Here is a 23,747-nt window from a genome sequence, read left to right as displayed (position 1 = left end):
AATCTTAGGCAATGTTTGTTGAGGGTGTGTACTTTTAGCTTCTTTATGGTTCCAAACCAATGTTATTATTTGCATAAGTTCCCACACGATATGTGAATATTATATTTAAATCGACGCAATTAGTTAGTTTTCACTATGTTTTCATTTCTTCTCTTTTATTGAGATCCAATGTAGACCTGTATTTGTTTATTCATTTTCTCTTCTGCAAGCAAATCTATGTACTTGAATTTTATGCTAAAAACATGGCAGAACAGGCATTTTGGACAATAAATGTTACAATACTTATTAATGCATTCACAAAAAATCTATTTTAGGAAAGAGAAATATTGTTTTTCACTTGCATAAAGTTGTTCCAATGTGCTGCTGTGGCAATGCTCTCTTGTGACAGGAAACTAAAATGCCATCTTAAAATTTTTTTTGGGATTTGATGACTTTCTTTCACTTGTGTAAGCTTGTTGTGAGCAAAGCTTACTTTACCATTTCTCAGATCATAAAAGAAATTTCAGAGTATTATAGTCCATTATCGATTATGTATGGTCAACAAATTTGCTGACTTTTGAAGTCCTTAACATTTTTGCTATAACTGAAATTATGTCAACCCTACAAAAAAAAAGGAGGTATAGAGTGGCATTCCTACAAACTGGAAGGTGAATTATCAAGATAGTCAGGGCTCCTTAAAGATTCTAGATAGATCGGAGTTAATCTCTAGTTGTGTAATTTCTCAAGTAACGAGTCATAAAGTAGTATGTGGTACAGATTTGGGTAAGAATATCTCAGAAGAAAAACATTAGTGCTAAGATCTTATGAAACCAAAGTAGCATATGCTGAGAATTTTCTACTTGATGATCAGGGTTGGACAATTGAAAGAAATGATGGAAATGGTTTCTTTTTGTTCATGGAAGAAGGGGATGGTTGGCTGAAGATCTTGCAGATAAAGGCATGATACCTAAGAAGATGAAGAAACAACAAAATTAAGAATAGTAATGGGGGCTGACATTGAACGTTTTCAAACCTTGCAGTACAGTCAGGAGATCAACAGATTTCAGGGAGATCTACAATGACGATGTTTCCCATAAACTTTGGCCTTCTTTTGCCAAACCATCTTAAAGGTCAAACGAAGTCATGAAAACTGTCAACAGTGACCTGATGACATCTTTACTCTTGTTGTGGTGGAATACATATATCCTTAGCCTGCCATAAGAACTCTGTATCTACGGTAGTCATTGACATTACACGTACAGGATCATAAATAAGTGAACTTAATTTTCTACCAGATTATTTATACATCTTGTAAGTGTTACTTTTAGAAATTAATATTGCGAGAATATGCGGTGAATTGCTTTTTTTACTTCGACAATGCTGGCTCTCTTTCCACGGATCTCTTTCACCTGAAAAGAAGATGAAGAAACAATGTAAGTAAAATTGAAGTAATCTTAATATGATTGATTATGTAGCACTCCACGGCAGATTTAAAATTATGCGTATTTGTTGTACTGGAGTACTCATAGTCTGAATGGGAGGGGGGAATCCTTTAGCATAGAATATTTGAAGAGTTGAGATGATTTCTCTTTCAGATAGATAGTTAGGATGAGGTCAAAGAGCCACCTAGCTTTAAAGTTATCAGTACAGGAATCCATTCTAGATTTAATACTTTCTCTTGAATCTTGATAGAAGAAATCAGTAGTTCAATAGTGAAAGGATGTCAACTGCAATACTGAGCGACTATACTACTCTTGGACCTGCCTGTGATGGTTTAAGTTCAGGTTTTAAGGACTAGGCATCTAGCTTAACAGTAGCATCATCAAAAGCAAATCAGTGCATGTTTCTGCTAGCGGGTACTAGTATTCGACGCTGTGGTATCGGTTGATTGCTTGCAGCAAATATGATTCTGGGTTTTGGTCTTACAGACATGGCTAAATCTTTGTTATCAACACATGCTTGTGTAACAAGGCAAGGTCACATATCTGTTGTTCATGCACTAGGTGACATTAGAATTTATGATGCCAAGCCAACACATGTGACATATTATTGCTTGACAACTTAAAGAATGATAAGTTCTTTTGTATTTTTCGAGCAAAATGCATAGTTTGTTCTCTAGTTCATGTTTATAGGTTAGGTTTCAATTTGTTAATCCTATGTTTCATTAATAGTTTTCTTAAGTGGCAATACTGTTCAAAAATGAAGGTGCCATCAAAGGTGGTGATTCTCCCTACCTTAGCCCGCAGTTCTGCTGTAAATGTATTGTTAGCCGATGATGACTGTATCGAAGTAATCTCTAGTCGGAGCTCATGAAGTGTTTGCATGATTTTAAGCAGTAGTCCATCTCTGTAAGGGCACTGCAACTCTAGGAGAGCATCGCTTTCAATTATGGAGACCTCGACATTGGTACTCGGAGCTTCCACAGCTTTGGAGGGCTTACCTGTCCCCTTGCCCCCTTCTAGCACTCTTATCTTCCTCTTATCCGAAGAAGCAACCCTGTTTTGGCTGCTGAAGATGTGATTCACTGTACTGCTTTGGGGGGAGCTGCCGCTTTTTTTGACACTTTGGCCTTCTAATTTGCCTGGCTTCTGGATTTCTGTTGCTTTGAACCTCCGCTCACTTTCCATCAGCTTGTTTCTTGATTCAAGATCTTGTATGCGCCTCCTGAGTTGCTTCACATACTCAATTGTATCCCCTAAGATTGAAGCCTTATCCATCTGCAGACATCAGAAAATTTAGATTGCAGGTATGGTTGAGATTTCTGCAAGTTTCTTTTTTCCAATTGGCTTTATCATTGGTTTTTAGTGTTATTTGCAGATTTAGAGTTCGTTCTTTCCATGAAATGTATAGCATGAGCTATTAAGATGAGGTCTACTCTGAAAGTTAGTGGTTTGTAAGTCTAGATGTGTGTCTAAGCAAATTATTCTCACATAAGTTTCTACATATGTTCATGAGGTTTATGCAAGTAGAAAATTTTCCCTTTGGCGTCCTAACTGTAATCTGGATCTTCTTTTGATGACAATAGCTTCTCCAGAAGTCTTTTTTTTTTTTTTTGAGAACTTCTTCTACAAGTTCTTCACGCAAAATTGTGGTAAGTGATCTTTTCTCTGCACTAATGCTCCACTATGATCATTCATGCTGCTGATTATGACAATATCAGTGGCTTTTTTTCCCTAATTTTTGTTTTCTTTAAATCTTGCATTTTGGTATCATTTTCTTTTCAACAGAAAATGTGCAAAATACAAATTCATGTGCATTGAGTAACAGTACAAGCAAATAGAAAAGTTTATTAGCTAACCGCTAGACCTTAAAAACACTTAATGTGTTAAGGAATAAGTCAACAATATATATCAGGCTTTAACAAAGTTAACTAATCCATAGACTGTAAATTTTAACTCTTCTAGGTTTCATTTTAAAGTTTTCTGTTTTCTTTTTTCCCCTTGTGGAAGAGCTTGTAGGCAATGGATTACCTAATGGGGGATAGCCTCCAACATTTCCCTTGGCCGTTGGTCAAGGCAGGATTTGCACCTATCTTTTGGTACAACCACCAAGAGACTTTACCGGATCGGTCCATTGGTTGGGTTTGAACTCCAAGATTGAAGTACCGATACCAATACTCTTAGTGGTTGAGAGTGGTATAATATAGTTCAAGACATGGTTTGCAGTATTGTTTTCCGTACCTACACCAATACCATTTAGTGTAGTGTCGACATAGGTTGATTCATGGTATCAACACTCTTTGTGCCCCCATATTAAGTATCGATTCACTATCGATATAGTGCAATATGACTAGTACAAGGTGGTACGCCCAATACAGGTGGTATGGTTTGGTATGACAAACTTGGGTGCTAGTACCTACCATATTGACACATGATATGCTATTTAGTTCTGGCACAACAAAGGCGACCATAATTACTTTGTTACAATATTGTATTGAGGAGTGTATGAAATACTAGTTCCTTATTGATGCGGTGCAATGTGCTTGCTATGGATTAATACGAATTGGTACTCCAAAAATTGTACAGGACCCTAAGTGTCATCGAAAGATTAAATATATAGACATCCGCAATTACTAAATTCAAGATATATTGATCTATGGAGATGTGATCCTTAATTACTTTGTGAGCAATATGGTAGCTCGCATTCTTCAACCTTGTACATATGTAGAAATATCTTTCAAACTCCTTTTACTAGTTTTGAGTTAATATGATTTGCTCGATATGTTTAGTTGTACTAGTTGCCTCATTTTGGGATATTTTTTTCTTTAATAGTTGCCATCTTAGGCAACTAATCATTCATTTATCTATGATTTGAATGACTTGTTTTCTATGTAACCTCATTTCTATTTGTGTGCACCCACTATTCCTATGGAATTGATGACATATCACCAAAGCAAGGTAAGATCTCCACACAATAACCTTCTCTAGCACTAGATGAGCGAGAAAAGATCAAGATATTAAAATATTAGTGCCCGATACGATGCTTCTAGAATTCTTTTAGATATGTCACCATGACAAGGTTCAGCTCTAAATAACAGAATGTCAAATGTACCCACAACATTTGTTGCCTATAAAAGCCTAATGTAAGACATTAATCAGCTGTCTGGAATTTGAGCAGATTTATAAGGTGTTTAGAGTGTGACAATTTAATTTCAATGAAAATTCCACCATAGTGTGTGAATAATGATGCGTTTAAACATGATGGTGAAGCCTTGGATCTAAAGCTGTGGACTATTGACTGTTGCTTGCTTTACAATTGCTTGAGTGTCTTCGTTGTTCAAAGGCTCTCCCTAGTGAATTCCATGCTTCAAAACCTAATAGATTCTAGCAGGAAAGCTAAGAGAGAATGGAAGAAAGATAACGCAGAGGGAGAGAGGTGAAACAAGTAGGTAGTCAAGAGTCTTCTTCCCCTTATTTGTATACTTGGAGCACTCTATTGTCATCCAAGTTAGGAGAGATTTCTTATCTTCTTTTATCTTGAGTAAGCCCGGATTCTTTTGAAACAAGCCACATCTTGTCTCTAGAGGCCTAATCCAAAGGCCATTGGGATGCTCATATGGGTGTTAGATTGGGCCCAAATTGGCCTCTACACTAACAAAGAATGATCCTCATTTGAGTTTAAAACAAATTGCACCAATTTCAATAAATTCAGATTGTATTTAATACCTCAGCAATGGTTTCCATGAAACTGCTGTTGTGACATGCCATCTGCATAATGGTATTAGTCAATGTAATATTTCAAAATGTTTACATCATTACGTTGTCCTCAAATCTGACATTCTTCTTCTTCTTTACGATGGTGGCCTTAAAAGAGGGATCCCTATCAAATTCTTGTCTTAGTTCTGAAATTTTTCCTACATATTTCTAAGATCACTAGCTATTCCATTTGCAGGGAACTTATATAGAAGCTTTTGGCTGCCGTCTTCCGTCCGATAAGTGGAGTAGATGTTGTCAATAATCATATTAGCTAGCTCAAAAATCAAAACAAGCATGGTTTTAGATAGACTTTACGTAGTTTCTTATGCAATTCAACTCACAAACTATATTAAACTTTTAAAGCACCCAGAAGGCATTGGAGCATTTTGGACTCTAATTGATCATAGGCCTCTTCATCGATGCTTTTGTACAACTGATAGCAAGCTTAAACACAAGAATTGGGTTTTACTGGAAATGTCACATTAGCATAAGTTATGGGACCAGGTTCCTTGTATGACCCTTGAGTTGTAGTTGAAGGATTCTTAACCAATGTTATCCCCTAATTGACGTGTAATGTGGACAAACTCCCCAGATGAGAACCATGGAATTTAGCTTAAGTTGCAATAATTAGATATCACATATCACTACTTTTGACTACAAGAAATATCAAAAAGCTTAGAGCCATCTTTACGAAGCCAGATCTGAAATATTGCTCTTTACTACCACAGAGGTTTACCCCTGCAATTTGCAATCAGCTTTGACATATATTCAATATTGTAGGGGGTTGGCAATTTTTAGTTCTTCCATTCATCACCACCTTAAATTTAAATATATTTGGGTGGTAACCATATAACAAATACAGTTGCTATCAACTTAAAGATATTTGAAACTTTTCACTTGCATTAATTTACTTGTCCTGCCTACTCTCTTAATCATAGTCTGCTGAACCGAACCGGACCGTACCGGCCGGTTCGGCTTGGTACGGACCGGTCCGGCCTGGAACCGGTATCCGGACAGCGTGAAAACTGGTTTCAGCTGTTTTTGGACCGATCTCGACCGGTACGCATGCGGTACATTTTTTTTTTGAAAGCGTGCGTGGCCCTTTCGGCCACGCGCTCGGGCAGAGCGCCCCACGCGCGGGGCAGAGCGCAAGCACAGGCGTGGGGCCGTGACCCCGTGCGCGGGCGCTCGTTTCCCTGCCCCGCGCGGTTCTGGGAATCGTGCGTGATTCCCCGCGCCGTGAAACGACGCGAGAGCGTTTCTCCCGCCTGCGCTTTCCCAGCCTACCCGAGGGGCTGGGAAAGTGCCCCCGTGCGCCCATGCGGGCTTATTAATGCCACAGAGTGGCTGCACGCGGTTCTGGGCATTAGGGAACCGCATGCTGCGCGGTTCCACGAGCTGTGAAGCGCCGCGCGGGCGTTTCTCCCGTCCGCGCTACCACGAGGGCTCGTTAATGCCACTCTGTGGCATTTATCCCGCGCGCGGACGGCCGCGCGGGGACGCGAAAACCGTAAGATAAAAAAAAAAGCTTACCGGTTCGTACCGGACCGGTTCCAATATGAACCGAACCGTACCGGTCCAGTAGGCGACCGGTACGCCAACTGGTACCGGTACGGCAGACCTTGCTCTTAATGGATATACTAACATATGATATATCTCAAGTCAACTTACTTACTTCATATTCCTTAATGGACACATATTAAATGTTTACCCTGGATCCCTTAATGCTAGAATGCTTGTTGCTCATTGATATTGGCAAAATATGTGGGCATATTGCCATAACTTTTATGAAAGATTGGAAGGGATAAAATCTATGAGGAAAAAAACATTGCTTTAAGGGGGGAAACTTATGTCTTAAGTCTTGGCTATGACTCGGTAGCATAATTTTTCTTTGAACTGTGAAACAAGACATTAGTTCTTCATAAATGGGTACCATCAGTAACGATGAATTGCTCTTCTCCTATATGTAATGGTTCCTTCTGAATTTAATGAAACATCAACTTTGATGGTGCATGCAGCATTACATTAAGTTGACTTCCATGACCGTAGGACTCAGTTATAATCCTTATGATAAACTTTAACTGATTTAGTGAATTTGAGCCAGCAATCCATACAAGTGGGCATTTATGTTCTGTTTGTTTAGAGGATATCATGCATCTAGAATCAAAAGTGGATTTATGTTCCGTTTGTCAATTCATAGGGACAGTGTGATTGTGGATCAGTTAGTCAACTGAGTGACTGCATGAATGTGTATCAGCATGTCTGGTTCCTACCAAGAACTTGTAATAGTACAGCTTATTTTGGCTAATTAGCATGATGGAACTGACAGTAAAGAACACATACCTTGGTCACAAATGGGACTAATGAACGTAGGATGATGAACCTCTCATTCAGCTTCTCTCTTCTCCGACGCTCTGCAAGAACATGGTTCGCACTTAATTCTTCCTGAGGCGTACCTTTCCTGATGCCGCCTTCTCCATCTCTTGACTTAGGTGAGTTTTCATCCTTGTACTTGCAATGAAGATTAGGAATATTGAATAAGATATTTTTAAGCAGCCACTGAGGAGTTCCTTCACATATCACATTAAGGTGATGATCTCTTCTGGAGTTCCATTTAGAGAATGATGATTGTTGAGGATGAGGAAGGTAACCCATATAGTTTGAATCCACCCATCGGCTCAAGTTGTTCTGTAGGATAGTGGAAACTGTCTCAGAATAGTGGGCATCCTCTGGAGACAAATCTTGGATTTGAGTTGCTGGAGTAAAATCAACAGATTTTAGTAAGAAGTTTTATATGCCTTATGCTGAATTTTAAAGATCAAGTGTTCTATCTGTTTATGGTTTAGGTTATCTATGTGTCATTTTTTTATAGTTTAGGTTATCTATCTTATTAAAGAATGGTTAAGAAATTTTATTATGTACACAAAGCATATGACTGTAAGTGTTGTAGCTAAGAGTAGAATTATAGAAACACTGCTTTTTTTTTTTCACTTTGTGGTTGCAATCCTAGATTTCTGCCATAGGATGAATTGTTAGTTTCTTGGCTGCGGTCTTTGATTTCTTTAGTACACCTGGAATTGTTCAATCCTCCATACATTTTGTATGAGTTTTGTGCCTTGTGGATGAGTGCAGGAAGTAAATGCCTAATATTTGGTCGTCAACGATTAAATTTGAATCTTAGATTTCAGGATACCTGATGATAGTGGGAACCCATCGCAGGGATCATCATGTAGAAAATTCCAAGTTTGGTACGAGTCATCACGTCGTTGCTGGTTATATTGGTCTCTGTTGTGACACACTGCAAGCACTTGTAGCTCTGTGTCCAAGTTGTTGGAGCACTCATCAGGGGAGCCCAATCTGATATCTTCTGACATCTCAAGCTGCATCAACTCACTTGGCTCGGTTGCAGGAATTGCTTTCTCAGCCGCTTCCAAGTTGGGTGGGATTATTTGGGTTGAAATCCCAGCATTATATCTCCCAGTCTCAGCCTCTGAACCTGAATCAACCTCGACTTCATCACCATCGTCATCAGCATCATCATGATCAATATCTTCATCATTATCAGCTTCATCATCCTCTTCTTCTTCTTCTTCTTCTTCTTCTTGATTGGAACCATGCGGATCCACACTCATTTGATGAATGATTGCTTGAGTCTGTAAAAGTTGCTGCTCGGTACATGAAGTGGGGTTAGAGGTTGAGTACTCTGAAAGGGCAGGCTTGGCGTGTATGTCTTGATGGTCCACAAAAAAACTCTTTGCATGCTGAATTAACCCGATATCTTCTTCAACCTGTTAAAATCGTAATGTATAGTTAGGACTTAGGAATTTACAAAACTATTATTAGTTTCTTTCATTTGATGTCTATAAGTAACGTGATAAAATGCATGTCCTCCTAAATGATCCTTTTTATTAGATGCATGCTTGACAAATCAAGAAAAAAAATTTTAGTCTAGCATCAAAGCGTAGAGACTTATCCACTTGCAGGATACATTAATGCAAGCTTGCATGGCTGCATCTCACATGCAACTTGTGAAGATATGATACTATCCTTTGTTGTTAAAATCTTACTATTCATGACGTAGATCTATTAAAGTGGCCCTAAATGTTTATTTTAGATAAAGGTTGGTTGAGAAATTAGGATCTAGTTCCATATTATGAAATATTTAATCATATTTATGCATTAGAAAGGTTAGCACAAGCTTGCTATTGAAGTTTATGTAGTTATAAATAAGAGACAAATTTTCATATTTTCAACAATACAATAAAAATCTATCCTTCTCTTTTTCCTGCAACATTCTAGCTAAAATAATAATTAAATATAAAGGTAGTACATAAATATATTGAAGAATCAAAGACAATGTTTATTCTATTAGACATGCTATATATGGGCTCATGTTGGTGAGAACTAGACATTTTGTATGTATGCTTTTTTATTCTTTATTCATTTACTATGTATTTGACTTATATTTCAATTTTATATCTTTCAGATACTTTTTAAAAATTGAAAGAAATCAGGTGAAATTTTACAATTTGTAATCCAATCCCTGATCCTATTTGATCCAACCCACTTTATGATCTATCCCTGAGCAATATTTGATACCATTATCCCGAGCAGCAGTACTGCCGCTATTTAGCTATTGCTTTGTTGTGTCTAACATTGATGCGATACTAATTGTAATAGTCATTGTAGTTGGTCAGTATAGGTGTTTCTAGATATAATCCTTGATCATATTGGATGCTTAATTAGCTTCAGGCTGGAAGTTCTGTACTAACCTTTTCTGTGGTGCCAAGTTCAAGGACACCATCCATGAGTGGAATGCACACCAGCGTCTGCAAAGCAGCAAAACCATAAGATGAGAACTTGGGATAGTATAACTGCAAAAATCAAGATTGCCGCTTGGTTTCCTTAAGTTTTTGAAGGAAAAACTGTTGTTGATATGGGAAAGAGGACAAACCTGAATGCGAGCACCCTGCTGAGAGCATCGGCATTGTAATGCATCATGCAGAATGTTTAAGAAAATATAACAAAAGACGAATCCATTGTGTCAGTTGGTGAAATGTATGAAGATAGACAAAAGACAAGAAAAGTAAGATATCATAATAGATCATGCCCAACAGAATTGAAAACAGGTACTGAAGATTGCAGCATTTCATCTGGAGCAGATGCAGCTCAATCTTTATGAACCCAAACAAGGTAGATGGTATAAGGAAACACCTTTGCAAGGATGGCTCTGGAGAACATTTTGCTGTCAGCTTCATTTGCTCGTGTGAGCCAGACATGCCTTCGCCTGGCAAATGCCTTTCCTGGTAAGCTGCATCACAAAGTTTATTGCTGGATATTGTTAGCGCATGCGTGCAGACATGTATCTGAACAGAATGTAATTCGTTGATTTGAAAATGTCTTGTTCGTATCCATTTTTTTTCCTTTTCTCCTTCACACTAATGTTCATTTTGTTCTTTTCCCTTCCCTCCAGTGTTAACTTATGCTAGATTGGCTTGCAGTAGCAGGAGTGGTTCTTTTAAACTTGACTTCCATAAGGTTTTTATTGCTGCCATAGATTTCACAATAGTAAACAATTTTATGAAAGCCCCAGGAATGAGCAATGAGCAAACTATCTGTAACTAAATGGTTATGGTTATCTATGTAGTTACTGTCATGAACATTGCTAGCTTCATTTTCCCACTAAACTACTTTTTCCCTGTTCTTGCAGTACTTTGCATGATATTATAGGAAAATAACTATCATGAAACTATGTCGAATGTTGTTAAAGAAATTATAGCTTCTTCCAAAAAAAAATTGAAGACATACTAGTTGATGTAAAGAAAAAATATGTCTGAAGGTTTATCTTTTATCTACATGTCTTTGTTCGTTTCGTAGTTTTAAATTTATCCCTGGTGGCTGCACCCATTTCTACAGAATATTATGTCATTAGCTAACCTAATGACTTTTAGCCAAGTAGTGGTTGTACATGCTACTGTGACTGGTGATGGCTATGAAGGAGAGGTGAATTCAGACCACATTATTTATATTATTCTTTGGATTACTAAGGGGATTGATCCCCCTTGAAGAAATATTGGGAGGTTTGCTTCCTCTCAAAGTGAATCCAAGTTGGAGCCAAGATTTTTGTGTAGCAGGGCAGCATGTCAAGAGGGCTGCTAAGACCATAATCTTAACATAGCAGCAATAAAACAATTTAGTAATATAAGAATGAAAATAACATAACTATCTTATATTCTAACAACCTCATACTAAAGTTTAATTTTTAAAATAGTATAAATAAGAAGATATGAGAGGACATGTAAAACTATATCTAACAATTGGCAAATGAAGGTAGACCTGACTTCGGTTTTTTTGTTGATATCTTTGTATTATGTAGTATAGAAAATCTTGTATTTTCTTTGGTTCCCTAACCAGAGCTTTATCAAAAAATTTGAGAGAATTGGACCACCATGTAAAGGAAAAAAATATAATCAATAGATTAACTAACCATCTCATATTCTATTCAAACCTGAACACCTCTCTTCACCAAATATGTTAAATACCCCTGCAGGCCCTGCATATGACCAGGTTATTTTCCTTTTCCTCTCTTCCTTTTCTTTCTGTCTGTTAATACATCTTTAGGAATTCATGTTCAGTAAATTCCTAGCATCAACCATAATTTTACTAACCAACTGCTGAAAAAATAGTGAAGTCACATTGATCATCAATTAAATATCTTGCACTCTTAAATATGAAAAGGTTTAGAAAATAGAAGGAAGGTGACAGGAATAACTTCCGGAAGCACAAAAGGAAGAACAAAGAGGCACAGAGAACAACATTGATTTCTCTTTGAAAACAGTGTTAACATCAAAAGAAATTCATGTGAAATATTGGTGACAGGTAACTACTTGAGGCAGTTCCTATGATTATGAGATTAGAGCCGCATTACGCTCAGCCGAGATTTAGAATATTTATTCCTCTCAGGAAAAAAATGGTTTAAAATAATTCAAGATTAAATTCCTCCTCCAATAGCAATTTAACCTGGAGAAGTACCAATGTTATTGCCAGATTAACCCATTCTGCTCTATGTGTATGAAACGAGATGTAATGCAACGGATCCCGCTTAAGCTGTCGTGTCCTTGAACCCCAACAAATGTAGCCAGCTCTTTTTTAAGGTATTAATCTCTTTGCCTTAGTCCCACTTCTAATAAGAAACCATACTTGATCAACTGATCGTGGTGTGTGAATGGATTAGGATCCTTAGTCTTACGAAGATGCCAAACCTTAAATAGGAGAAGTATGTAAGGTCTCATGCAGATATATATTTAGTCTCACATCGGCTATGCACTGGATAAATTTTGGGTACTTATACAGGACTAAGAAATCCAAATTATACCTTCTAGCTGGCCTTTTTAGGTGAGGTCTTAAGTTGTTACAAACTGTATCAAAGAGAACCCAACCCTTATGGACTAGAGGATACCGCAACACAGGCACATTGAAGCTGACCACAGGCTAATCATGGTGTTTGTAATTAGATTTATGGTACTTGTGAATGAATTTGCATGGATTTGAACTCTTAGCCTGACGAGGATGCTAGGTTTTAAACAAAAGAAGTATGTTAGGGCTCATATGGGCATATGTTTAGTTCCACATTAGCTATGTATTGGATAGATATTGGATACTTATATATGATCAAAGACACCTGGATAGGGTTCAGGAGCCAGATCCACCACAATAGGTAGCTGAGTCGCAGGCAAAACTTTCGAAAGCCATGACTTGGTCATATAATACCCAATTAAGATGAACCTTTTTTTAAAAAAAAATTGGATAGCTTTTCGAGATCTATAACTAGAAGGTTAAAGCATGGTGAAATTCTATCATTTAGGTCTCGAAACGGGCTAATCGAACCAAAAGTTTTTCTTTTTGAGTAAGACTTTGACCGGAAATAACTCTCTATTCGAGAAAAATCAGGTGAAGCAATAGGAGACAGAGTTAATGTAGAAATCAAAATAAACCTTCTCAAGAATTTTAGTTATTCTAGAATATTTGTAAAATTTAGCTCTTTCTAGAATATTTCTATTAGTCATATTTATTTTAGGATACCTAGTCCTATTCTAATTGAAAGAGAAGTCCAACCTAAATTGTAAAAGGAGAAACCTTGCTAGTATTATAATTAGTGGCTATATACCTCACTTTAAGATGTGTGGAATCATCAATGAAAGAAAAGGAGACTTAAGCTCTACTTTTGCGATTCTTCTATCTTCTTCTAGTTTTTTTTTAAGTGATTCGAGTTGAGTAGGTTGAAGAAAATCTTCATTCTCCCCGATCGGATCAAGTTGGTATCAGAGCTCTTGGTCCTCTATATTTGTGGGGGCTTTTGTTCATAGTCTAGACACATGAGCAATATAAGCAATCAAGAGAAAGACTATCTATGTTTCAAGTACATCGAAGGACAAAGATGGGTATGGCTGCTACTTCTTCCTCGATGGATGATAAGACGAAGGGACATCTTGCCCAACTCATCGAAATCATCTCCAAATTGGCGGTACTTTCAGCATGAGCACTAACAACTCCTGTTGTGAAGCTGCCTCCTACAACTCAAGATGAAGATCTACCATCCAACGAGAAGGATGAGGATGAGCAATCTACAGGTATGAAAAATCTCTCTCTTCAACTATTTAAAGTTGAGGCTCGAATTGAGATTCCTGTATATGGCGGGGTTGTTGATATAGAAAAGCTAGATAACTGGTTGTCTAGCTAGAGACATACTTTACTATCTATGGATACCTCAGTGTCCAAAAGTAGCTTTTGCCCATCTTAAGCTTTCTAGCTATGCTCTCACTTGGTTGAATTCGTACATAAGGAACAACGATATTTCAAATCTGACATTGAATAAATTCAAGAGCCTAATCAAGAAGCAGTTCTATCCAATTAGCCATGGGGACGATCAGTGGATCAAGTGGCAGTACTTACGGTAGAAGTATGATCAGTCTATCTAGGACTACACCAACAAGTTCCACAAGCAAGCATTCTCCTTCGGAATCTGTATTGACAATCATGCAATTTTCATAAAATACATCGGATGTCTCCATGAGAGCATCTGAAAGGAGATGAAACTCTTCAAAGTTGAAGACATCAGCGAAGCCAGCGTAAAGGCTATGGGGATTGAAGAGAAGAATTAGCCTAGAGAAGATAAAAAGGGCGACAAGTTGAAGAAAGCCAGTAAAAAATTAATCTAGAAGGAGGAGAAGGGCAAGAAGCAAGCCAACAAGACTCAAAAAAATTTCTGCAATCATTATAACCTCCATGGACACACCAAGGAGAAGTATTTGAAACTTCACCCCATGCTACGGCCAAAGAGGAAGACATAGAAGGATGAGGATTCCAAAAAGAAGGAAAAGACGGTATAGAAGTTGAGGATCTGCCCGAACTTGAGCAAGCAAACTCTAAATTGAGTTTGATGGTCAGGACACCCGAGACAACAACTGAAATAGATCTAGAAGTGCGAGAGGAACTCTTCTACTTGAAGATCTAGGTGAAGTAGAGCATGATTAAGGCTATTGTAGATTTCGGAAGCCAGAAGAATCTCATTTTTGAAAATATCATTTAGAATCTAGGGTTGAAAACCAAGCCTCATCCACGTCCTTACCCTCTTGGTTGGATTCAAAAGGATGTCGAATTGAAGAGCAAGCAATGCACCTTCAAATTCGTCATAACCAAGAGATATATTGTCGAGGTAACTTGTTAAGTAGTTTTTTTGAATATTTGTCAGGTTATCCTTAAGAGCTCGTACCTTTGGGATTGAGATGCAGTTTTCTATCAACATCTGAAGAAATGTTATCTCATGAAAGATAGGAAGGAGTTCATGATCAAAGCCTTCAAAGCACAGGGTAACATTGATTTTGTAGCTGCTGCCCAAGTAAAGCAACTTGTTAATGCTTGCAACAAGTTTGTAATAATGGTACGAGAACCCGATACTACATATGAGAGGCCAAGCTCTCATTCCTCAATTCCATTGATCGATCTATCAAGATCTAGATTGAGGAGTCATTGTGGTCATCATCGACGAAGAATGACAGCAAAAAGCATCTCTACCACGAAGTCCAGATGTAGGAGCAGAGCAAGTGAATCCCTTAGACTCGACATTAAAGAAGAGTCAAGCTAGAAAACATCTCCAAGTGAACCTAAGTGGTTCAACTGTGAGAAGGAGAAGCAAGTGTTTCCCCACCTTTAGTTTTGATTTAGCAGAAGCTAAATTCCATAAATAGGGGAAGCCCTAATCTAAAAGGATCCTCAAACTCGTTGTAGAATATTTTGACCACTACGAGCAGGGCTGGATAGGATTTAGAAGTGAGATCCGCCACATTAGGAAGCTGAGATGCAGGCCAAACTTTCGGAGACCATAACTTGGTTATACGATGTCCAATTAAGATGATCTTTTTTTAAAAAAAAATGGGTATCTTTTCAAGACCTAAAAAATTAAATCAGGCTGAAATTCAATCATTTGGGCCTTGAAACAGGCCGGTCAAATTAAAAGTTTCCTTTTCAGATAAGACTCTGACTGGGAGTACCTCTCTATCCGAGAAGAATTAAGTGAAGCAACAGAAGGCATAATTAATGTAAAAAATCAAGATCTACCTTCTCAAGAACTTTAGTTTTTTCTAAAACATTTCTAAATTTTAGCTTTTTTCAGAATATTTCTATTAGTCATATTTATTTTAGGGTATGCAGTCCTATTCGAACTAGAAGAAAAGTTCAACCCAAATTGTGAAAAGGAGAACTTTGTTAGTATTATAAACAGGAGCTATGTACCTCAATTCAAGAAGTATGGAATCATCAATGAAAGAAAATGGAACTTAAACTCTACTTTCATAATTCTTCTATCTTCTTCTAATTATGTTTTGAGGGATTCAAGTTGTACAGATTTAAAAATTTTTTTTTTCTCCGCAATCGATTTATCCGGCTAGTTCTTTTGGGTGACAATGTGGAGTATATTTATCAATTTGACCTCAAGTAGACAGAAGTACTTAACCTCAGTATGTTTTGAGGTACTTTACCTCGGTGCTAGTTGAAGCAAGCAGAAAAGAAGTGCCATGTGCTCTCTTAATGATCGTTGGAAGGCGATTAATGCACGTCAATTACTGCCACGGGCATATGGGAGGCCGCTATTGTGCATTTATTGTACTGTTCCCATTTGGGAGGCCAGAACCATCGATGGGCAGCAGCCTACAGTGTCGTCAAATATGAGGATATTCGTCTAGGAGCAGCCCTCGATCAGAAGGCTAACCATCTGCTATCTGAATCTTAATGCCTATTGTTACCAAGCTTCTAGAGATCAAATCATTTGGAAGGTTGCTGTGTTGCCATGCAAAAATATTGAAGCCAACGTAATCAATTGTTTCAGAAGTTAATTAACGAGGAAACAAAGCAATATGACACCACAGGCTTACTCTTTCAAAAGGAACAGAAAAAGGCATTTAAACTATCTTCCTGCAATAATCAATGATCTATATAGGTCGAGAAATAGCTTCTAAATTGCTAATTTTCCTTGTTTTTAACGATTGCATGTTTCAGTCATCAGGCAATATAATTCCCTTTTGAGATTTTTTTTTTCTTAAAATTTTCTTGTGTAATTAATAGACAATGCCCAGGAGTTTGGAATTTTTGGTGCTTTCCCAAGATGACCAAATGTTGTATCATACGGCACTCCTATACCTAGAGTAGAAACTCTTCATCTCAATTGCAGTCCTCTGTTATGAAGACCCCAGGGGAAGTTAAGATGTCCAAATCAGCAGGTTCCTTGCAGCTGTTGATACTGTTTATCAACAACTGGTTATACTGGTGCCAAGATTCTTGCCACCTACTTAAATTGAAGGCAAATCCCTTGCCACCTATTACCAACAAAATCTTCCAACCTCTACCTTTTGGAAAAGTTGAGACTCCAATAACACCCTAATATCTACAAAAAATTAGATAAATGGCCAATAGAAATTGGTGGGAGACGGCTTGCCAGCAGGATCAACTGGCAATAGAAATCTGGTCACCAGTATAAATCGATCTGGTTGTCAATTCGCTTAGTTGTGTTTGCAATTTGAGCATACTAGCCTTATCTAGGACTCTGGCTACCACTATCCAAGTGCTAGGCATCTACCAATGGCTTGAGAAAAATATGGAAAGGTGAAGAAGTATGAGGGATACTCTAGAGTAGAAGGAAAGTGCTGTCGCCATATAGGGTGGATAAAGGTGGGTTAAACACTTGATCTAGTTGGCAATTCAAGATTCTTGTTAAGGTGTTATTTCTTTCCTTTCCTTTATGATCTTTCATTAGGGGTGCAGATAGGTTCGGCTGGACCGGATCATGAGCGACCCCAACCCAATTTGATCTCTTGTTCGGGTCTTAATATTGGACCCAGACCCAACCCAATGGAAGATTGGGTCTGGTCAAGTTGGATTTACGGCTAAAATTTTGATCAAACGGATAATTTGGATTCAATCAGGTCCATATATAATCCGATCCCAGCCCACAAAATCTAGCTCTAAGTCGGGTTCAGATCGGATCTGGTTAGGTTCGGGTCACACATGGAGTTTTAAAGTGAAAGAGTTAAATTTAGACAAAAAAAAAATTCTAGCTTCATTATAAATTATAATTATCTCTTTAGAAGGATGTTATTTTTTTTTTAACAAAGCTTAGAAAATAATTGAAAGAGTTCCAAAAGTTGAGCATTTTCTATGGTTATACAAATATTATTTTTAAAATTTTCTAATAGACTGAAATAGAGCATAGATAGAATGTCATGTCAATCACACTATCAATCTACAATCTAAGAGTCAAACTTCTAATCCAAGAATATCACTCAACTATCTAGTTGGCCACAACATCCCCTATGTCATATGAATAAAATTAGATCAAGAAGCTTGGATTGGTGGGATGACACCATTTATTTCAAACCAATTAACCGACGATGGATGCCACCATTTTGTAGGACTGAAATCGGATCAGATCGGATACTAGCATATCTATATCTATATTTATTTTGTTAGACGAATACAGATATGGATATGGATGTTAGTCAGATGCAAAAATTCAAATCTATATTTGTTTTAAATAGATACGGATACAAATTGGACACCAAAAATATGAATATAAATGCTAGATATAAATCGGATAATTAAACTTTATGATCATAGAAATAAAGATATTACTATATGGATGATAAATCAAGTTAATAACATGTTAATATGGTCATTCATTTTTCTTAAAAATATGAGTGTTATATAAAATTAAGTAGGCTTATAAATAGAATCGATATTCGGATACGGATAGGATAGTTTTTTTTGACAAATAAAGATATTAGTCGGTTGCTCAAATTTCTATCAATATCTGAATAAATTCGGATATGAAAACGGATTAAGATGGATATCATCCAATCCACTTTCACTCTTCCTATTGCGTGAGACTAATCTCTAATCGGAACTTCAGAAGAGTAGACGGTAGACACAAGCTTAACACCCCATTCATTTAGTCCAGGATTATTGCATCTAGGATGGTCATATATCAACCTACCTTATAATATCATTAAGGGTTTTATCAAGTGGAGAAATAGTGGCAGCATTACCTTCCTCCTCGCCTCTCCCGAGTAAGTGTCAATTGCAAATCTATTTGTATGCATAATTAATATCCCTTTGAATTTTGAAATACCAACTACCCTTGAAGTCGTAATCCTTGTCTTACTTTTTGTTGCAGTTGCCCAATCACAAGGAGACCCCTAGACAGCGTATCACTGCAGTCTAATAGAAAGGTATCAATCAATCAATTAAGTAACGATCGCAAGAATTCGAGTGCTTCAATGGGTCGACTATATGGATCCAAAAGCATATAATAAAGCACAACCGAGTCTCATAAGTCCTTTGGTTTGACACTGGGAGAAGATATTGATATAAAATTAGAAGTCCTCTATTTAGACTTTGTAAATATTGGAGGTGCCACATTTTTAGTTATACCTATATTTCTTTTAGAAAATATTAAAATTTTATTTTATCGTCTTATATTGCTTTCATATATGTTATTTAATTTTCTTTTATATATGTAATTTATTTTCGTCGTGCTACTGTTGGTAGCATAAGAGACTCTTACCTCTTTACCTACATCGTCAATACAAGATCCTGTGTTTTTAGACAATTCCATCTCATAAACCCTAGAATCTTTTAGAACCTCTTACATTCTTCTGAAGATTTTGAGGTCGATTACTTTCTAAGTCATTTATTTTCTTGCCTTTGAAATAGCTTTGAGGCTAACCAGCCTTATGCAATGACCCAAAACCTTAGCCTTAAAAAAAAAAAAAAAAGAAAAAAAAAGAAAAAAAAAGAGAGCTAGTAAGAAGACGTTATTTAAGTTCATTGGCCCTATATAATATCCAAGATTTTCTTGGCATATAACCGATGCGGGACTAAACATATGCCTACGTAGGTCTTCACATACACCTCCGATTTAAGATATGACATCTTTGCCAGGCTAATAGTCCAAATCCAATCACAAAAATAATTGTCAGACCCAAAAGAAAGGTTATGTCCTTTGTATTTCATTGTTTGGAAGGCACAAAGAAGGTGAAGATCTTTATATGGCCAGCTTTAACGACAGATTAAGGAGGTGATGGCGAAGGAAGCATGGGTTGCTCAAGGAGGGTGCAACTTCCGTAATTATCCGAAGTAGACAACCATACAATTTTTTCAACTGTTTGGAACAAATTGAAGATAAGATTCAGAATACAAGATAAGCCAGCTTCATTGCTACATCTAATACCACAGGACATTAAAAAAAAGGATGTGATAAGGTGAAGCTAACCATATTTTTGTGTATATCGAAGGAATGGAACAATAGAATTTTCTTCAAAAAAATCTTCTCACTTGAAATTTGTTTTACAGCTTTTCTTGTTTTTGCTAGCCGATTGGAGGGTTTATGAAGGAGAATATTTGATGGTTGGAGACAATGAGGAATCTTCCTTCCATGCAACTCCCATCAATTTCAGTTCATGGCCCAATGGCAATCCAAACTGCTCTGTTGTGGCTTGTAGCATGCATTGATTTTAGATCAAAGTAGCCCTCATGATTATGATTTATTGGCAAGATTTGGTCCACTTCATTTTTTGGGCCTACAAAGTATTGTCATCCCTGCCGAAGGTCTTAGGCCCGGCAGACAGGGCTGGGCTTGGAAAACAGGCTGGATTCAAGCAGGAGATTATATAAAGCTCGGTTTACGTTTGATGTATTTCTAGATTTAATTGAAAATTGCTCTTGATATGTGAACTTAAGAGAATAACCGAAATGCTGTAGGTTGTTGGAAATATTTAGTTCTTTATATTTATTATTTTTATGATATTTGAAGTATTTTGTAAAATATTTATGAAAACTAAGAAAATGTTGTGAAGTCCAAGATCCAATCCGAACCTCGTAGCCCGAGTAAGAGTCGAGCTTGCTCCGAGTAGATAGGTACAAAAGCCAAGGAGGTCCGCGCCCAAGTCCAAGTAAATTGTACTGACCTTTGGACAAAACCCAACCCGACCCATGAACAAGTTTACTTCTCCATAACAAGTTTCATCATCATCTCAATATAATAATTATCTTTACACTATGTTTAATTGCTCCCGTTTTCCCATTCATCTATAATGTCATTTTATACATTAATCTTCCTTAAACATCTCTTATTTGTAGAACAACTTTTTTTAATTCATTCAACATGGTAATCAAATTATTTATTTAGCTCCCTTCTTTCATTTATATCTAGGTCAAGCATGTAGAGCTCAAGATGCAAATGCCACTACCCGCTAGCTGATCTCTCCTCTATTAAGCATTTTTTTCCAAAAAAAAGCAAAGGTATCATATTAGATGTGTGCTATTATCAACTCAAATTGTCCACCAAAAATCTCTTGCCTGTGCATCAAATCATCCCAAACTAATAAATTTGATGTCATAATACAATATTCTGATAGGGACAACTTACCCTTGGCCTTAAGATCTTACATGCGTATGAAATTTTTTCTCTCCCCATCTAGATATGCATGGGATGAACTAAATACAAGTGGCAATCCTCACCTAATGCTCGCATACTGTCCCCTCTTTCTCCTAGGTCAGTTACAGCTTTCACACATACTTACACATCCCTCCATCAATGGTAAGAGAGGTGACACTTTGAGATGGCTCTTTTATGGGAAAAGAATAGATGGCAGATCTAAATGACCCGTGGCTATATTTCCATGCAGGCATTTGGATAGGGACAAATACTAAATGCCCATTCCTCTTCCAAGGATTGCAGAGAATAACCCAGTTAACTATTTTTAACTATAATGATGATCGTGCCTGTCCATTACCAAAAGTTTAGCAACTAACTTGGGAAATTGATGACATATATATTGACTTAAAAGTAGGTAGAAACATCTCTCTTTCACTAGAACTTCTAGTTCAGGTAATTTTGAGAACTTATCAATAACTGACCGTGAATTATTTGAGCAGATGATTCTTAAATAAATCAACTTACGTACTTTCAAAGAGTTACATCCGCTACGAACTAGATGATGTTTTAATTCCTATTAACTAACTTTTACTCACGAATTTTTTTTACCAGTTAACACTGCTTTAATTACATATGGTGGTTGTACCAGAGTCCAGAGATATGTATTCTAAGGCAATCTCACGTATATACCCATCATATATAGAGCTCTATTTCAGTATACGGGCAAATAAGTGCACATATAGCTCAAGCTTTTTCCTTCTGCAAATTAATACAATGGAAGTTCTCATTCTAACTAATGTGTGCAAGTGCTATCCACCAAAAAGACTAACAGATGCAAGCGAATTCATCAACCTTTGCGGAGTACCAACATATACACAAACATGCAGTTGCAGGATAATTATGAGAACTCTGAGATTAATGTACTGCTTTTCGGAGAAGAAGAAGAAAAAGAAAGTGTGAACATGTACATACCCGACGCCAGGGGGGAAGGAGAAGGAGATGCACATGAGGTAGAACCACTCGGACTCGGTAAGATCCTCCGGGGAGAGAGCGGCGCAGGGCCGGCGGGCCGGCTGGTTGGCCTCCCCAGCCGACAGCGACTCGTAGAGCTCCCTCAGCTGCTGGCTCCTCTGAAGCGATGCCTCCTCCGTGCTCACCTCCACCGGTTGCACCGTCTTCCTGGTCTTTATCGCCCCATTGTAATACCCCTCTCCCCAGACCAAAATCCTTAATTAATTCCAAGACCACCAAGCTGGAGTATTAGCAGCAGCAGCAGCAATAGTGATCATACTAGAGTTAAATTTAGGATCATTTATTAGAATCTTGTTAGCGTGGTTACCCTTGTTGAGGGCATAGCTGCCAGAAGAGGCTGTAAGTCCACCCAACGCTCTGCACCACCAGCTGCAAAGTCTCTTGAAGCTTGCTGCTTTGAGGTGCAACCATGATCTCCTCTTCCTAATTATCTCTCTCTCCCTCTCTCTCTCTCAGCCAGCAACAACTAAAGCTATGATCTTCTTTTGCTTCTTCTTCTTCTTCTTTCCTCCTCCTATGAAACCTCATACATCTTTCTCTTGCTTTCCCAGAGAGAAGACATGGGATGAATTAGATGGCAAGATGTCCGCAGCCTTCTCTCAATGCGGAGAAGAAGGGAAATGGACTGTTTGGTGTTGGTGGGGATTGACGTTGAGAAGGGAAGGGAGGGGGAAGGGAGAGTGGTTTTAAGTGAGGTTATGGGGTTGGGTTTTGGTTTTGACCGGTCGCTCTACCAGACAGTTCTAACCTGCTCGGTCGGTCACGTGGGAACGGGCGGTGCTCAACGCCTAGCTAGTGCTTGCCCAAAGGCAAGGATATGGAAACCATGGAAAAATTTCAGTGTTTCCTTAAAGGAGAGGAGAGCATCAAAAAAGGACACCAGTAGTGGCATTAGGTTGGGGTAGATTTTGTGCCCCAATCAGGCATGATAGAATGTGATAAATTTATTATATTTTTTTTCACTCTTTGTCATATGTGGGTCGGACTTTTTTTTAATGGGTGAGTCCAACACGTAAAATTTTTTAATAATAGATTTAAAGAGTGAATGAGATAAATATATTATATTTTTTTACACTCTTTGTCATATGTGGGTCGGACTTTTTTTTTAATGGGTGAGTCCAACACGTAAAATTTTTTAATAATAGGTTTAAAGAGTGAATGAGATAAATTTATTATATTTTTTTACACTCTTTGTCATATGTGGGTCGGATTTTCTTTTAATGGGTGAGTCCAACACGTAAATTTTTTTAATAATAGGTTTAAAGAGTGAATGAGATAAATTTATTATATTTTTTACGCTCTTTGTCATATGTAGGTCGGACTTTTTATTGAATGGGTGAGTCCAACACGTAAAATTTTTTAATAATGAGTTTAAAGATAGAATGAGATAAATTTATTATATTTTTTTACACTCTTTGTCATATGTTGGTCGGACTTTTTTTTAATGGGTGAGTCCAACACGTAAAATTTTTAATAATGTGTTTAAAGATAGAATGAGATAAATTTATTATTTTTTTTATACTCTTTGTCATATGTAGGTTGGATTTTTTTTTATG

General features: G+C 37.4%; 1 protein-coding gene across 2 annotated transcripts; it reads right to left on the bottom strand.

Moving 5' to 3' along the window:
- Positions 1-971: 971 nt before the first annotated feature.
- LOC103708013 (basic helix-loop-helix protein A) lies at positions 972-22,860 on the bottom strand. 2 transcript variants are annotated; one of them, XM_008792765.3, is made up of 9 exons: positions 22,499-22,860; positions 22,132-22,386; positions 10,389-10,485; positions 10,129-10,146; positions 9,947-10,003; positions 8,368-8,962; positions 7,518-7,930; positions 2,214-2,696; positions 972-1,388 (listed from the first exon to the last, which is right to left on the bottom strand). In XM_008792765.3, the coding sequence occupies exons 1-9, from the start codon at positions 22,600-22,602 to the stop codon at positions 1,311-1,313; spliced, it is 2,100 nt and encodes a 699-aa protein (XP_008790987.1). In that variant the 5' UTR covers positions 22,603-22,860; the 3' UTR covers positions 972-1,310. The 2 variants fall into 2 exon arrangements, with proteins under 2 accessions (XP_008790987.1, XP_008790988.1); XM_008792766.3 differs by having other exon boundaries at positions 10,129-10,143.
- Between the last annotated feature and the right edge of the window lie 887 nt (positions 22,861-23,747).

This window comes from Phoenix dactylifera, chromosome 3, assembly GCF_009389715.1.
Source record: "Phoenix dactylifera cultivar Barhee BC4 chromosome 3, palm_55x_up_171113_PBpolish2nd_filt_p, whole genome shotgun sequence".
Classification (NCBI taxonomy): Eukaryota; Viridiplantae; Streptophyta; class Magnoliopsida; order Arecales; family Arecaceae; genus Phoenix; species Phoenix dactylifera.
This window is presented reverse-complemented; position numbering and strand designations above follow the sequence as displayed.